The sequence below is a fragment of the Pteropus vampyrus genome, unplaced genomic scaffold (genome assembly GCF_000151845.1).
Source record: "Pteropus vampyrus isolate Shadow unplaced genomic scaffold, Pvam_2.0 Scaffold130, whole genome shotgun sequence".
Classification (NCBI taxonomy): domain Eukaryota; kingdom Metazoa; phylum Chordata; class Mammalia; order Chiroptera; family Pteropodidae; genus Pteropus; species Pteropus vampyrus.
The window spans coordinates 2,049,269-2,067,765 of NW_011888911.1; the positions used below are offsets into that span (position 1 = coordinate 2,049,269).

Genomic DNA, 18,497 nt, shown 5'->3' on the forward strand with positions numbered 1-18,497 from the left:
GCTCATTCTATTGTTCCTCAAAGTGGTCCCCCCACTTTCCTGGTTTCCTTTGTACATCTTTCTAATAGAGCAATGCTCAGATAAAGATCTGTTTCCAGAGATCCATGGAAGCAGATTCATAAAACACTCTTCATCTGCCAAATTCTTTTTGTAATTTTTCGAAGTGTTTTATAAAATTACCAATTCTTCAGGCCTACCAAATAAACAGTAAATATTTTCACATAGAAAAATCAGAGCAGAAGTGATACAGTATCTCTGTCTGATGGTGACACATTGTTTCATGCTACATCTACTACTAAACAGGCTTCTCACTGTACCCTGTTGTCGGGGGAATCAAAGATTCTTTTTCCCTGCTAAATACATTGTATGGCCCATGATTTATGTGGCTAAGAATGTGGGCATTCTCATTTTACCTAAAGGCATAAATAATTCCATCACATATTTATAGCCCATTGGCAACCATCAGGGGACTCTAATACTTAATAAATGGAATGAATAATCTGATCAGAAATAGTGAAGAATTTATAACCTCAGTTAATGAATTTCACTATATACAAGAGTCAACTACTATTGAATATTAGGCACTTTTCTAGATTTGTTATACAGTGCCTCTTTAATGTCTATCAAAATTAAAACCCATTTACCCCACAATTTTAAAATTCTATTCTGGCAATAAATCCCACAGATATAATTGCAAACAACTGAAATGACATATACAAGGTTATCACTGCTCTGTTGTCTATAACAGCAAAAAACTAAAAACAAGCCAAGTACCCATATACAGGAGACCAGTAAGGAAAGACCTCTAGGATATAAGGTTAAATAAAACAAACAAGGTGCAGAACAGTGTGTCTAGAATGCTACCTGTTGATATGGGGGATGAAGGTAGTGAGGTGAGAAAACATACAGTCCTATAGACATGTTTTTGCAAAGAAAAAAAAGGAGCACTGGAAGGATACTCAAAAAGCTATTAAGAGTAGTGACCTATGGGGGGTGAGTCTGGGAAGAGGAGGCAGACAAAGACATGAGTGGGAGTGAGATGCTGTGATGTACATAAACCGTTTTAGATCATTTTGATTTCGGCAATGTGTGTAAACAGTATCTACTCCAAAAATACAAGCAAAATTAAGTTTAAAAATAAATGAAGAATATGGTTATTTTCAGAATGCCCTTGTTATGTTTTATAACTTCATTTTGTACTCTGATTCATATATACAATTATTTAACACTATATTCCAACACCAGTTTAATCATTATGCACAGATAAAAATGCCTGGGTATACAATCAGCTAATCATGGGTGTGGAATATTTTCTTGCTTCTCAGAAAAGAAGTACAAAAGATTAAAGCCTGGAAATAAATGTCATGAGGCGCTTATTTTAGCTGTCAGTCCTATTTCTTTTAAATTTCACATTGTGCAGATCAACACAGAAAGGAAGGAAAGAGGCTTCTGTAGCTGCACTAAGCATTCTTCTCTCTCGAAGCAGGTGACCCTAGAACTAAATTTCCCACCGGAGGCCTCTCTAAATCAAGACAAAGGAATGAAAACAAACAAGGAAGTTCCACGGTCAAAAGGAAATGCCGACCTCCCACACAACTCCCACACAACTCGCACAAACATTTTCTCATTCGTTTCAGTGAACTGAATCCAATGCTGCTTCATTTCCTTCCATCTACTCTGTAACTCTCATCGTTCTGATCCCACATACAGTACAAACAAAAACAATCCTGACTCTTTTACTGAGGTTACATTTATGGCACATTTACTGTGTGCTGGACACCTTATATGCATTCTTCACAAAACCACATGAGGTAAGTAGTATTATTCCAGTTTTATAAGTGCCAAAATAGACTGAGAAGTTAAGGGATTTGCCAGGGTCTCGGTGCATTTAAATGGCAGTCTTTCTGATTCTGAATGCTATCTGCCTTAAATGACAATGTCATCTCCCTACTATAAGAAACTGGCTCAGTAGACGGGTCTGTTAACACTGCCAACTGCTGTTGTTATTCTTTTCTTTTCTTAAATATGGACATTTTCAAATATACACAAAAGTAAAATAAGAGGATTTAAAAAAAAAAAACCATGCACTTATCATCACTTTGAACAATGATCACACATGGCCAATCTTGTGTAACCTAAAACTCTCCATCCACAACATCCCTCCTACCTTCACTGAATTTTTCTAAAGCAATTCCCAGGCATTATATCATTTCATTCAGATACTTCAATAGGTACCCTAAAAGATAAGGACTCCCTTTTATATAAAAAAACAAACCTTAAAATATGCAATACTATTAGCTCCCTAATATAAAATACTCAAATAATGTTTAAATTTCCCCCAAATGCCTCTCTTGTAAAGCCTTTGGGTTGCCTGTATTTTTTTCTTACATATCTTCTACTGGAATGTTTCTCAAAACCCAGCCTACAGACCTCCTGGATCCCGAAGATTCTTTAAGGAGTCTGCAGAGTCAAATTATTTTCATAGTAATATTATGGTGATATTTGTCTTTTAAATCGTTTTTCTAAATGCATTGACAGTGCAAAGGCAATGGTGGGTAAAACTGCTGGTACCTTATGTGAACAAATAAGAGGCTATGCAATAAACCTGGCAAGCTCAGGGGGGTCACATGGCAGGCCTGACAAGCTCAGTGACAAAAAAGTAACCACACAGGATGGTCTGATCACAAATTCCTTACTGGACAGGTAATAGTGGGTAGTGAAGTCCCAGGCCTATAGCTTCCTTAGCGTAAGTCGATCTTTACGTTAAGTTAGCTCTGCCCATTGTTCTTAGGCATTAAGGATAACGTATCTTTGAAATATCAAAGTAATTTTCTTTTCCTACCCATCAAAAGCACAACTGAAGGCACAACAGCTGGCACCTGAGCATAAGGCCACAGAACCCTCATTGTTAAATTGTTCTCCACATACTCTCTGTGCTCTAAATGTTTAACTATCGTGTGTACCCCACAATGTAAAAGTATGTGTTTCTCCATTTTGCTTTTTATCCAATCCTAGAAATTTTCCCTCTGTGTTTTCTTCTGCCTCCTTAACCTACCACCAATAGATTTCATGCATCTTCCTCATGAATCCTCCTTTGATTCTAATGTATAAAATAAGCTGCAAAACTGCCATTCTCCAAGAGAGCATTTGAGATCTTGCTCCCTGGCATCTGTTGCCAGTTTGGCTCAAATAAATTCATAAAAATTCTCTACAGGTTTGGACATTTCTTATGTCAACATTAGCTTGAATAAGATAGTGAACCAAACTGTGCTAGTAATCACTGTATTCTTCATTACCAAAGATTTTTTTTTTTTGGTAAGAAAAAGATTCCAGTTTTACTTAAGAATGTCCTTAATGAAGCAGTAAAAATTTATTGTATTAAATCTTGACTCTTGAATACATGTCCTTTTAATATTCTGTGTGAAGAAACAAGAAATATGCACAAAGCACTTCTGTATACTGGAGTATGATGGTTGTCTTGAGGCAAAACACTAGTGTGATTATTTGAATTGTAAGCTGAACCAGCCACCTGTTTTTTAATCAAACATCATTTTTATTTGAAAGAGGGACTGATAAACTTCGGATATTCAGATTTGGGTAGTCTCAGGCATTTTTCCAAAAATGAATGAGGGAGCCTGTCATTCTGAGGAAAACAACTATTGACTGCTACCATTGTTGCCAATGATGAAATCTGAGCTTTCAAACAAAAATCAGCATTAGAAAACTTTTTTTAGCTACCATGAGCTTGACAGCTTCCAGATACCTTTTTGTGAAGAGACTGGTGATATTAATGCATACAGTTTTTTCGATTGTGTAGTTAAGTGTGTCAACATCTGGAACGTATGTATAACTCAGTGAACCAATATTTTCCAAATGACCAATGCATAATGTTACAAAATCATGCATGGGTAAAAGATTCATTCAAAGTGTAAGATGGATCAATAAATTTTATTTAATGCATCAGAATGGGAAGAGTTTGAATTCCATATTACCATTAATATGCATATGATTTGATCTCAAATTCAATATTGCTATTAAACTTTAGGAAGCCACCACTTACTGAATTTTTGGTACAGTATGGACAAAGAATATTTACAATTAACTAAAAAGATTTAAAATACTTTTCTTTTCCAACTATGTATCTGAGACCAGATTTTTTTCATATACTTAAACCAAACCAACACAAACATAACAGACTATATAAAGCAGATGAGAGAATCCAGCTGTCTTCTACTAAGCCAGAAACTGAAGAGATTTCCAAAAATGTGAAACAATAAAGCTCTTCTCATGAATTTATTTTTGTTTCGGAAAATAGAATCATTTTTCATAAACATATATGTTAACATATAATAGGTTTATTGTTTTAAAATAAATATTTATAAAATTTCTATTTTAATTTTTAATACAGTGAATACTGATAGGTATACCTCACATAAACTAAAGCTGTTTGAGATTCTCAATAATTTTTTAGAGTCTAATGGAATCTTGAGACCAAAAAGTTTAATAATTGCTACTCTACTGGAACTGACACTACTCCAAAATTACACTTCAAAAGTTAATAACAAATCATCATCTGCAGATAGTGACTCCAATTTGATATGTGTGGTTGACATACATTTACTGACACTGACTTTAAATCTTCTCATTACTTTAAATCGTAACTAACCCAAACTAGCAAAACCATGTTGTGTATTTTCAGGAGACCCTTTGAATGGATTAGTGAGGGCTGCAGCCAAGATAATAGGGTGGCATAGCAACGCTGCAGGTCCTAGTTTAAAATAACACTACTTTTACTGGTCTAATACAGTACTCTTTTTCCCCATGAGCTTGTTTTTTTTGCAGAAAAATAACATTTTTATTAATAAACTGGCTAACATACCTCTTTAATGCTTTTCTCTTACATTTTTTGGCTATATTCTCTTGAATTACCTTTTATATGACAATTTTGTAATTTTTGGATATTAAAAAATACATGTTTTCTTTCTTTTTTGCTCTTGAGTGTACTTTATCAGATAGTAAAAAGCCTCTCACTTTCTATTGATTAGTGTTTGAATCATATACCTTTTCCATCCTTTTAATTTTTAACAGCTTTCTTGAGATATAATTCACATAACATACAATTTACAATTTAATGTGTACAAGTCAATAATAATTTGTAGATTCATAGATATGTGCAGCTGTCATCACGGTCAATTTTAAAACATTTTCATCAAAAAGAAACCCCAAACCCTTTAACTATCACCCTTCTACTCTCCATCCCTGTTCCAGCCTTGGGTATCTGTCTGTCTCTAACAGATTTCCCTGTTCTGGATATTTCCTATGAATGAAATCATCTAATATGTTGTCTTTTATGACCGGCTTCCACTTAGCATAATGTTTTAAAGGTTCATTCATGATACAGCATGTATCGGTACTTAATTCCTTGTTATTGTCAAGTAATATTCTATTGTATGAATATGCCACATTTTGTCTATCCATTTGACAACTGATGGACATCTGGGTTATTTCCACCTTTTGGCTATTAAGAGTAATGCTATAAATATTCATTTGTAAGTTGTCATATGAACATATGTCTTCATTTCACTTGGGTATCTATCTAGAAGTGGAACTGCTGGGTCATATGATAACTTTATATGTAACTGTTTGAGGAACTGCCACACTGTTTTCCACACTGCACCGTTTCACATTCCCAGCGGTGCATGAAGGTTCCAAGTTCCCTACACCCTTGCAAGACTCATTAACCGACTTTGATTCTAGCCATCCTAATGGTATCTCATATGGTTTTGATGTGCATTTTTCAAATTACTAATGGTGTTAAGCATCTTTTCATGTGTTTATTGGCCATTTGCATATCTTCTTGGAAAAATGTCTATGCAAATGCTTTGCTATTTTTAAATTGGATTATTGGCCTTTTTATTGTTAAGTTGTAACAGTTCTTTATATAGTCAGTCTGGAGACAACCTTCTCAGATACATGAACTGCTAATATTTTCTCCCATTCTGGGGCTGTCTTTTCATGTTCTTGATAGTCTTCTTACAGCCTAACAGTTTTTAATTTTGGTGAAGTACATTTCACCTATTTTTTACTTTGTGGCACGTGCTTTTTGTGTCATGTTTTAAAAATCACTGCTAGATCCAAGGTCATGAAGCTTTAAGCCTTTGTTTTCTAAGAGTTTTATGGTTTTAGCTCTCCTATTTAAGACTTTAATCTATTTTGGGTTAATTTTGTATATGGTATGAGGTAGAGGTCCCATAAGCTCTTTAGAGCCTATTAGTTCTTTACATTCTTCTAGGTTAGTAACAACTTATCCCAACTAAGGACAAGAAAGTGAAAAGAGGAAGTAAAAGGCCCTGAGTTTCTGAAATAAGTCATGAACTGGAAGGAAATTTATTTTAAATACCTGTCTTTTAGGCTAACTCTTAATGATACTTCTTTCCTACAGGCTATAGGGCCAGGGCAGAGGAGAATAATACTGATAATGAACTTTTAAGGAATAAGAGTTATAGATATATATTTTAAGGTGCACTTGACTTATTAAGATTTAGAACATGCTTTGGTTACTCTATTATTCCCAAAAATTTCTTAAGTAAATCCTGATTTTTAAGACATTTTTAAGGCAAAACAAGACAAAGAAGCCCTTAGCTATTAGGAAACCGGTATCCAACTCAGTTCGACAAAGCAAGACAAAGTTCCTTATAAATATTTTGAGTGATTGACTTTAAAAGGAACATTAAAAACTTGTGTTGCTTCATCCATAAAATGATAAGAATTACCTGTAATCTTTCTGAGGTTCTCTAAAAGGCATGGATGCTAATGAACACAGCTTTTATAGCAGTGAGTACAGAAAAAAGTAATTCAAAATACAGCTATAGTGGAACAGTGGTCTCATTTTTGTACACATAAAGGCCTTATCATCATCACCATCATCACACACATATGCGTGCGTGTGCGCACACACACACACACACACACACACAGAAATGGTGTCAAGGTAACTACCCTAAATAGGTCCATAAACAGATATTTTATTGAAGAGGCAAATGTGATGCAAATCTACAAGATTACATTCAGTGTGCATGTGATGTTTTTAGGAAATTTCAAATGGCAGAATACTCACAGGAGAGAGTTTCTGGATAAGGTCATGGGCAACATGGACAAGATTCTTGTCCTCATGGAGACACTTCTGAAATTTTTTACTCTCCTCATCTTCTAGAAGATCAAAATCAATGGCAGCATCCAGTAAGGCTTGAATTAACCCCTTCCAGGATTTCAGGGCTGGAACCTGAGGTGCAACTGCAGCACTAATGCCTGTTCCAATCACCAGCACGAGTTCCCGTGGCTTCTTACTTTTTAAGCTTGGAAGCAGCTTCCTGAAAAAGTCCAACAAATGAGAGGATGGGGAACATCCAGCAGATATGAGGCACATGAAAAGACTGTCTAAAACCATGGTGTTCAGCTATAACTTTTAAAGCTGCAAAGATGACAAATGCCAGTTTGTGACACCTCTCCAAAGCAGCTTAAGCAAAAAGACCAGAATATCATGCCAATGCTTGCTGAAAAACAAAGTAATAAACCTATTTCAGTAATCCTAAAAAGCAATCTTAAAATTAGATTTCTCTCCTTCCCAGTCCTCTCAATTTAAGAAAACCCACTAATATTATGAAAAGGTCCAATTATATTATAGCTCAGATGAATTTTGCTGTTATGTTTTAAATCAATATTAAATTTCAAAGAACATGTTTGATTTGAATTCCTGAGAAAACAAAACCCCATACAAATTATATTGCTATTGTTGAGAAACAAAAGGAGATGAAAAAAGGCCAATAAAAAATGTAAGCCCAACCTAAGAGCTCATAAATAGATGACTGTATAAAAATGTGGTAGATATATACAATGGAATATTACTCAGCTATAAAAGAAAAAGAAAGAATGAAATCTTACCATTCACAACAACAGGATGGACCTAGAGGGTATTATGCTAAGTGAAATAAGTCGGACAGAGAAAGACAAAGACCATATGATTTCACTTACATGTGGAATCTAAAGAACAACAACAAAAAAAGCCGAACAAAACAGAAACAGACTCACAGATACAGAGAACAAACTGGTGGTTGCCAGATGGGAGGGGGGTTGGAAGGCTGGGTGAGAAAGGTGAAGGGATTAAGAAGTACACACAGGTAGTTACAAAACAGCCACAGGGCTGTAAAGTACAGCATAGAGAATATAGTCAATAATATTGTAATGGCTATGTATGATGCCAGGTGGGTACTAGACTAATCCAAGGGATCGCTTCATAAATTATATGAATGTCTAACCATTTTGCTGTACACCTGAAACTAAGATGAAATAATGTTAAATGTCAACTCTAATTGGAAAAAAATGTCAAATTTAACTTGTTTCCTAAGTTTATAGAACTAGCAGCTTAAACCTGTTAAAGAAACTCATTTTTGTACCTTTCCAATGCCCCAACTTTGACCTAAATATGTGTTTCACATTCTGGGGGGGGGGGGGGAAGTTAGCCCAAATTTGGAGATTATTAAGATAAAGTTGAACATGACTAAAATTGAGCGAGACAGTCAAACATGGGAACAAGTCTGCCTTTGGTTTGTTCCAGATATCCTCAGACCAAAAAGAAACAAAAAGTGGCCAAGAGAATTCTAATAACACAGGAGCCTCACAAACTCAAAAAAACAAAGAAAATATTCAACAGATATGACAGAAAGTGAAAAACGTTCCTTTCTTACCAGGATAAACACAGAGTTCTGTGCCAAAGTTCCTATGTGAGACAGCATGAGCACAAGATTTTGTGTTTCAGTTCCTCACCCCACTTCATTATGGAGACTATAATAAAATATGTTTGAAATTATTTAATTTTTGCTGATGGCATGTTTTTCCCCCCGAAATTGCCTTTCTCAACCCTATGTCCAAATCATAAAATGAAGAGACACAGGATCAGCATTTTGGCATACTCCAGGGACAAACAGTGCTTCTAGCCTTGGGAAACTTGGCTTTGGGAAAACCACCTCTAGAATTGCCTTCCCTACTCCCAATTCCTACATTCAGTCATTCAACACAGATGAAAAATTTATCAAGTACCAGATACTACAAGAGATATTAGTGATATAGTTATGAACAAAATGGAGTTCCTAATCTCAAAAGTTTAGTCTACAGGAAAAGACTAATAGATATTAGTAGCAAATGAAAAATGAGTTTCAGTTCAAGGGAATTGAGATAGTGAAGCATAAACGAATGTAAACCCCCAAATTTCTAAGATTCACAAAAAAACTAAATAGTGGTTAAGTCTGAGGATTGGGGAGAAAAAGGATTTTTACTTTTCACTTGATTGTGCTGTACTATTTGAATTTTTTTACCTCATACATTATTAGAGATTTGATCTAATTTAAGATTTCCAGTTAAAAAGGAAAAATTTACTACAGTTGTGTTTCATTCCGGTTCTTCCTAAAACCCTAATTTTTTTTTTAGAAGGCATAAAGTAGAAATTTAGAATTCATAAAGTAGAACGGGAAAAGATAATAGCACACAACAGAAGTCCACTCAGTTTTAGAAATTGTAGTCTACAGCCATGCCACCCTGAATATGCCCGATCTCATCTGATCTTGGAAGCTAAGCAGAGTCGGGCCTGGTTAGTACTTGGATGGGAGACTACCTAGGAAGAGCATGAAAAAAAAAGAAAAAAGAAATTGTAATCTGTAGAACCTTTGGACTGTTCAGGTACATCAGAAGGTGGAGGGGCAGGTAGGCCCCAAATAGTCAAATTCACTGCAAGGTTATACTAAGCTGTTAGAACTCTAAGACTGGAGGCTTGCCTTCCAGAAAGGTTGAATCAGAGGATTCTCAATTTGAGAACACTGTGCACAGCTCAGGAAGGGGGATTAAGTAAAAGTCTGTATAAGACTCTCCCCTGGCCCCTTCCCCTAGAAGACTCCTGCACACTCACAGTCAAGCTTATACTTGAACCCCATCCCCCACCCGGTCAGGAGATGGGAGGATTCCTCTTTGGCAAAAATGACCAGCATGAGAGAAAAGACTCCCAGATGCTGACAGGTGGCAGTCCCTCAGATGTACAACCTGTCCCATGTTTGAGATCCACAGTGAAGGCCATCAGCAACCAAGCCCCTTACGCACACAGATTCTCCAATTGGCTTTTCAGGGTTTTCTCTTAAATGTGAGCAGACAAATAAGGGTCACCTTACATTTGGGCAAAGCCCCCAACCTAAGAGTTTAACCAAAGTACCAGATAGAATGGAACTTGGAGGAAACAAGAGACAAAAGAAAGAAAAACTGAAAACAATGACATCTTCATATAGATTTTTAAAAAAAGGTATCTATGAAACATGAATGGATGCTATAAAAAAGGGATGGGCAAACAAAAAGATTTCTTGAAAATTAAAAATATAACTGAAATAAAAAATTCACAAGGTTGGAAAGTAAAACTGAAAAAAATCTCTGAAAAAGTAGGATTATAAAAACGCAAGTGATAGAAAAATGTAAGAAAATTAGAGACTTAATCCAGAAAGTCCGACATCTGACTACTGAGTTCTATAAAGACAGAATAGAGAAAAACTGTAACGAAAATTCAGATAAGTAACAACAAAATTTCTCTAAAATGAAATTATTAGTAACCAGCTTGAAAGATCACTCGATAACTAGTAACCAGCTTGAAAGATCACTCGATAACTAGATTCATATGAAGATACATCACTGTGAAATTTCAGGTTACTGGGAATAAAATAACCATCCTTACAACCTTCTAATGAGAAAAAGTAAGAGGTCATGTAATACAAAGGGCTGAGAATCAGAAGAGAGTGGCTATTTTGGCAGGAACACTTAGACATTAGCAGAGAATGAGCACTGGCTTCATAACACTAAGGAGAACAACCACATATCCCAAATCCTATACTCAACCAAATCATCAAATAAATGTAAGAGTATGATAAAGATATTTTCAAATGTCTCCAAAAACTTTTCTCCTATGCATCCTTACTGAGGAAGTTAATGTGACATTCTTTAGCAAAATGAAGGAGTACACCAAAAAAGAAGACAGGAAATCCAGGAAACAAGATCCAACACAAGAGAGACGTAAAAGGAATTCTTAGGGTGATGGAAAAGGAAAACAGTAAAATCAGCAATGTAGCAGCCAGAGAGCAACTTGTCCAGAGCAGAGCACAGTCCAGAGGAAGAATCCATAAAACAAATGTAACTAGTACATCAGTGATCTGTGTCAGCACATCTAGGAGGCTGACTCTTCTGTCACAGAGTTTAAAGATAAATTGATAGGTACACAAAAAACAAAGCGAACCAAAAAAAAAAAAAAAAAGAGAGAGAGACAATTTTTAATAACTTGGAGGGAAAAATAGACAAAAAAAGAAATGTAATAACACATTAGTCTCATCCGTGAGTACTATTTATCATAAAATATAAATATTAAAAACTGATTTAATACAAGATGTGATCTAAAACACACTTGGGGAGCTGTGGGGAGTATGTATGGTATGTGTTAGGGGAGCAAGTGGGGGAGGATCCGTGAGAACAAGCTTAATCTTTATCTTCCATAATTGGAAATAGATAAAACCAAAACACTAAAATATAGCAGTACACATGCTGCAGTTTAAAATATGGATGTAAATATTAGAGAAACATAAAAAAAAGTTGAAAATGAAAAGTGTCTGAGGAGGGAGGCATTATGAACCCTGAAGTACTGATTTGTAAAATTACATACATTTGTGACCTTGAAAAAAAATAAAAATTAAAACCAAAAAAGAAATGATTTAATTTTCATATAAAGGTCCATTTTAATTAGTGAAAACAACTGGGATGTAGGGGGCAAGTTTGTCATCTACCATTAATGGTACTGTACTATGCTCCTCAGACTCCCTTCCCCTGTTTACCTGGGCTTTTTGGTAGGGGGTGCGCCATCATTGAAGAATCCAAAAATCTTGTCTATATCAGAGGCCTGGCTCCCTGTAGAAGCCATCCAGTTTCTAAAATAGATTAAACACCATGGACCACAATTAGATCTGTAAAGTGTATCATTCAAAATAGTGCCACACATTAAACAGTTTTAATTAAGCTGTACATCTTATTTTTTATTTTTAAAAAATTTTTTAGGTCAACCTTTGGTTGACCTCACAGATTGCAAGGACCTTAACAGTTTACAATCTCTTATTTTTTATTTTTTATACCTATAGCACCTGGTCTTCCTAGGTGGTCTCCCATCCAAGTACTAACCAGGCCCGACCCTGCTTAGCTTCCGAGATCAGACGGGATCGGGCTTGTTCAGGGTGGCATGGCCATAGAGTAAGCTATACATCTTAAAGGTGTTTAAAGGTATCCCCTGCTTAACAGAAGTCCATTAATTAATGAGCGACCCAAACTTAAGGAATTAAATTCATCTAAAAGAAAGTAACCTCAAAATTATGACTTTGGTGCTTCATACTGCTGCCTTGCTTCTGTTCCCACAGGCTATCTCCCCACCCCATCCTACACCCCACCAAAAACAAAAACAAAAAACAAAACAAAACAATGTCAGCTCATATCAATTAGTGGCCATCATTTCGTGAAGCCTAAGAAATACCTGTTATTTCCCTGAGACAGGCTTGGGGAAGACACAGGGGACAAAACAATCCACAGATAAGTGTGCTAATAGCCCCCAAATGATCTATTTACTATCAGCTAAAAAAAAAATCACTGGGTCAAGAACAATCAATATTCATTTGCTGATTGTTAAGACATTCCTTGTTGCTGGACAACTGTGTCCTCATAGGCAGTGAGACATGTCTCTCTAGCTAAACACAGAGTGATAAATGGGAAGGGTATTATCAAGCAAAGATACAGGAAAAATGACCAATTATGTTCAGGTGATGAGATAACTAGCAAAAGTAAAAATATTACTCTGAATTAGAATGAAACCTATAAAGAGAAGTTTTACTTGCTCAAAATTTTAGTAAACCTACTAAATCTACAGACCATTACTTCTAAAATAGCAATATTTCAAATAGTATATGTACATATGCAAACACAATACAGAAGACAATATGTATTACCAGAGTTTTGGGCGTTTTATTATCTTTCATTCTCAATATTTAGAAAGAATGAATTACTAATAATTATTTGAAGTTTACTATTTTATTAGAAAGCTTTTTTTCTTTATTAAAACACTTTTTAAAGTTTGCTGATTTATTTTTCTGGGAAATAGAAAGCTCAGTTCCTCATCCCATATTCCATCACACATAATGGAGTTCTTCTTTAATACCATAATCATTAGGAATATAGGAATCACAAACTCACTGAAGTGAGTTAGAAAGTAAACTGTCCTTCTAGACAAACTTTTGATTCTGCTGGTGAGAAATCTGGGGCTCAGAGAAGACAGCTGAATTCCTTAACTCAGTAAATCTTGCCTTAACATGCACAAGATACTTGTTAAAAGTATGTTTTTAAAAACAGTCAATTAAGTTAAAAGACAGTATACATTTCCAGAACTAGAACTTCCAGAATCTTCAGGGGATTCTTATGATTCATGACACAAATAAGAAACACCTAAATGAAATCAAACGCTCCCAACTTTTTTGCTAAATGTAGGACACACTCCAAACATACCATATGTCATCCTTTAAGTGTACACATTACTTACTATAGTCTAACAGCTCCCCAGGTTTGCTAATACCAATAAGTCAGGAATTAATCACCATTTAAATATTTCTATTAAGTTTTAATTTATGTGAAGTAATTTCCTACTAAGTCTACTAAGCTCTAGATTGGAGAAGTAGTGGTAGAAGAATGGTTCTATATAGCGCAATCCATCAGTTTGGGGATATTTTTTAAAAGGACACAATGAAAAGTGTACAAATGCTTACGCTCTTTCCTTAAATATGGTTCTAGAAACCCATTATCTAAACGAATTACACCCATGTAAAAACTACTGTGTATTGAGAAAGATGAAAATGAAGTATACAGAGAAGTAATTTAATGTTTATTAAGTTTTGAAGACAGACATCTTCAGAATTAAAATGTTCAATTCAGCTACTAAACCAGTGTTATTTAACATAACTCTTACATAGTGCTTACATGTGGGGCACTATTTATAAATATTAACTCATGTAATCTCCATAAGCTTCTGGAGTACATACATCACCCTATTTTAGAGATGAGAAAACTGAGGCCCAGAAAGGCTGGGTGTCGGAATTCAAACCAATGTGGTGTGGTCTGCTCCCAAAGTCCATGCTCTTAATTGCACTATTACCACCTAGAAACATTCTTCAAATATTAGCTTCTCAGCTTTTTGTTTTTAATTTATAGTCCAAAACTATCAAAAAAGGAAGCTGCTACACTCTAGAGAGATTTACTGGAAACAATTCTGTGTAATGCTTAATAGGGGCTATATGACCAGGCATTCTGTTGATGCAATCATGACATCAGAAGCTGAAATAAGCAACCTTTTCTGGGGACAAGGACTATGTGCTACTACCTACCACCACCACTAATCAAATAGAACTCTAGATGGGTCCTATCATTTCTCCTGGAAAATATGCAGTCAGTTTTGCTGACAGGTGGTCAATTCTTAGGTGTCTACTTGTGAATTCTAAGCTATTTGATTTTTTTCTTTACAGAGTCAACTGTTCCAAAAGTCCACTTCATCTACATAATCTAAGAGAATTAAATACGTACAACAGCTCTTGACAAGTTGTTACTGGAATGTTTTGGGTCTTCTTATTTAGGAAATAAATGAGATGTAATTCCATATCCCACATTATATCTGATCATATAATCATCCTGTTTTCTAAGAAGATAACATCTTTTCTTCAGTCTAAAGGATGTCTCATATGACATAGGTCACATGTATACCCTGGTGGCACCTAAGCATAAACCATATCTTATTCCTTCTAGACTACTGCTTCAAAAAAAAAAAAAAATCTGTTCTAGCATTTTATCCTAAACAATATGCAGTTACTGCTAAAGAGCTTCCAAGCTAATTGTGAAAAACTTTTATAGAATTCCGAATATGTATCAACTAGTTGACACATTAATCTCTTTATGTGATCACTATCTGAGTTTTCATTTTAGTGGGACATGCTATATATAGCAGAAGTGGAAAAAGCTTTTTGCCACAAGAAAACAAAGGCAATTATCTGTGGCAGTGTCTTCATTACTCCAATTACTGCTAAGGCGCTGAGAAATCCTTCAAGGGCAATAGAGTTCAACAAAATAAGTCAGATACTTAGTAAATGCTGAGAAAAGTAACAGCAACCTCATTAACAAAATTTTTAAGGCCTAAGCTTTCACATAAGATAGGACACTTATACTTTGAAATCTATCAGCTTGGCAGGAAATAGAATGCTTGTATCTGGTAGATGAGAAAGAGAAAAATGAAGGCAAGTGTTCTAGGAAAACTCCATTAAGAAACATGAAAAAAGGACAAGAGAAAAGGGACTGGTTATATGAATGAAATCAGTTTGCACTAACCAGAGGACTTGTGGATTGAAAACAATGAAAGAACCCCAAACAGCTTTCGCTTTCGTGGTGTCTTGGTGCCAAGCAAAAATGTCAAAATCTGACGCCTTTTTCCATCTAAGAATCAGAGTGAGGTCTCCCAGCTTGAGTTCCTCATCCTGACCTATGTATCTCTCCCCACTTCCAGTGTGTAGTCTTCGGCTCAAACAACTGACAGACCAGGAGGAATGCAGAATAATTCACTTTGGTATATGATTTTGGAATAAATCAACAGGAGAGAAAAATTCTAATGATGGCATTTTTGCCTGGAAGTAAAAGGTAAAAACGAATAGTTTAAGAAGGTGGTACATTTCTTGCTCTAAAAGCTCTCCCACAACTTTTAAAAAAAAATAAAACAGTGAACTGGAATAAAGACTGGCTTATTTCTGTAGCATAAACATAGAAAAGGGTTAACTTCATTTTTAAGAGAAAAAGATAGTCATCCTCTGACTTGGAAGAAATCAAAACACCTCTAATTGTGGCTTTTGGACTAATTCCAACACATCTGGTTTTTAGCATCTAGGGGGAAATGGAGGGAGAAAAGGATACCCAGTATAAGGTACTACAAAAGAGCACCCAACAAGTTCATTGATAAGTAACGAATTAAATATTTTACTCGGGTAGTTGATGAATTCAGCTCTACAATGTAGACTGCAGCCTCTCTTATCAGGGTATAAAACAATTTTTCCATTTTCTTCCTTCTAATGTGCACAAAGAGATGGAACTGATAAGGCAGGAATTACATCTAAACACGTGAGGGTCTGATTCCTCTGTGTACTCCAGTCTCGAAGTACTTCCTCCACTTCTGGTTAACTTAGTCTGCTCTCACTTTCATCTCTAAATTCTAAGTGCCTGACACCCTCTACCTTCTGTCAGGTAAGATCTGTATCACATTCACTTCCTGAAAATTTGCTTTAATGTAGTCACTGATAAAACGCCAGATTGACACCACTTATTCTTGGTATTTTACCAGCAAACAATGACCCATACATGAACAATGTGAGAATGACCTCATCAGAGGTTAAGGACTGAGAGGTATAACCCCAAATTCTAGAAAGCCTTTTTAACTCAAGTCTCAAAATAAATTACATTGGTATCCAAGGCTCAAGAGCTCAGATGTGGCTTATACTTGTTACTTTCAATTATAAAATCAACATAAGACATCATGTATAGAGAACAAAACTGTTTTGAGAAGGAATAATAAAACATCCAAATTAAAATCTGATTTGAATTAGAAGTTGGTGATGAAAGTTGATGATTTTTACCGTGCAAAGAATGAGAACTTCCTTCTTTGTCACTGCTTTCCCTCCTGTGAAGCTTCTGAGAAGGTATATCCTGAAAACAATGACACATATTGCTAAGAAAGGAGACTTCAAAAATGCTAAAATATATATATATATGATCATATCAAGTAGTACAATCATATAATTTCATCACAAATGATAGGTAGGCTATTCATTAAAAATGAGATTAAATAAATCTTCAAGGCCAAGATTTTATGTTCTAGTGAATCTTTAAAAATCAAATTCCTCCTATTAAGACAGTGTGAATTACACATGGCGATACCCTCAACTGCTTGCTTTTCATGCCAACAGAATACACACAATATGCTGTGTAAAAATGCAGATTCATCCAAGTCTGGGCGACCCCAGAAAAATGTCATCATTATAGAGGAGCTCTTTATGAGGTGAAATTTGGTAAGTCTTAAAGAAGAGATAACTTTTCTGTCACAATAAAAATAAAAATCTTTAGTAAGAATATCCCACCTAATTTCCACCCTTTTTCGATTTCTTGAGGATTTCTTACTTGAACAGTACTGAGTTGACTATTAGAAAAAAAGTATATTTTGACAACATGAAGCTTGACAAATGTTATGATTAAAAACCCCAAGTACGGCTGAATGTTAATAGCAATTAAGTGAATTCATTGTCAACACCAGGTGAAACATCGCAGGTCCCACACTGCGGCCATGTAATCCAAATCCCATTAATAGCAAAACTAAAGACAGAATATAAGATACAAAGTAGACCTGTTTTACAATTATTCTTAGAGTTAATTAAGAGTAAAATAAATAAAATGTTCTGCAGCATTAGGATAAACAAAAATAAATCACCCAAGTCCAGTTTATTCATTAATTTCAAGTTAGTGTTCAAGTGCACAACTTCTTAAAGATATAAAAGATACAAAATAATTGAATAGACACCCATCTTAGGTTCTTAATTATGTTTCAAACTCAGTTATCAGAATATCCAATAGAGACGGATTTAATAAGCTTGCTTTTATTTAGTGTAAATTCACTTTTAATTTTGTCATTCGACAGCTATTAAATGTCTACTACATGCTAAAAGCTCTTGACCTTCCCACTTAAATGGCAATGGAACCGGATTTCCTTTTAAAGAAAGAGAGTAAACTACTTAATTTTGAGGTGATTCATATATAATACTAAATAGAAGACAAAGGGAAAAGTCCTGGCAAATTTTTCAAGGGCCCTTCTAACTTGGCAGTTATATGAACTTGCACTGTTTTCCTTTTTTACTGTGAGATCAAAGTAGAACGTTTTGCTTCAGAAAGTCAAAGACTCATGCGTCTCAGCATTTTTCTGAGTAATCTTACCTCAGCTTCTGCTTCATGGGAAACTACACTAGAAGCAATGAATAGCAATTCACAGCTAGGACTCCAATATGAAACAACCATGATGAATTAGAAAAGGAATTGAAGAGAAAGAAGTTTAAGAAACTACAAAAGGATACTCCATGAAAAATAAAATTCAGAAACAACATGGGAAAAGATCAATTATGGGCAAGGTTGGCTGCAATCACTCTAGTGATCTTACTGGATAAACTGAGACTGGTTCTTTACAAAGAGTTCTGTGTATCATAAAGATGATACTGAAGATATCTACTAACATAGTACACTTGATATGCACATGACTTTGGCAATACTCTACTATATCAGTCATTGAATGGGACCTTACAAAAACAGTGTGCCTG

The 18,497-nt window shown here is 35.1% G+C and overlaps 1 protein-coding gene and 1 non-coding gene across 5 annotated transcripts in view; both read right to left on the reverse strand.

Annotated features, from left to right (window-relative positions):
- Positions 1–18,497, reverse strand: part of FAM118B (family with sequence similarity 118 member B) — a 54,662-nt gene that overhangs the window by 9,940 nt on the left and 26,225 nt on the right. For all 4 annotated transcript variants that reach the window (XM_011367097.2, XM_011367096.2, XM_011367093.2 and 1 more), the window contains 3 exons: positions 16,773–16,842; positions 11,910–12,002; positions 7,118–7,370 (listed from right to left, as the gene is read on the reverse strand). In XM_011367097.2, the coding sequence (XP_011365399.1) occupies positions 7,118–7,370; positions 11,910–11,995 (339 nt within the window). In that variant the 5' untranslated portion in view covers positions 11,996–12,002; positions 16,773–16,842. The remainder of the gene's footprint in view (positions 1–7,117; positions 7,371–11,909; positions 12,003–16,772; positions 16,843–18,497) is intronic.
- LOC111744247 lies at positions 12,201–12,319 on the reverse strand. Its single transcript, XR_002782070.1, has one exon. It is a non-coding gene; the product is annotated as a 5S ribosomal RNA (ribosomal RNA).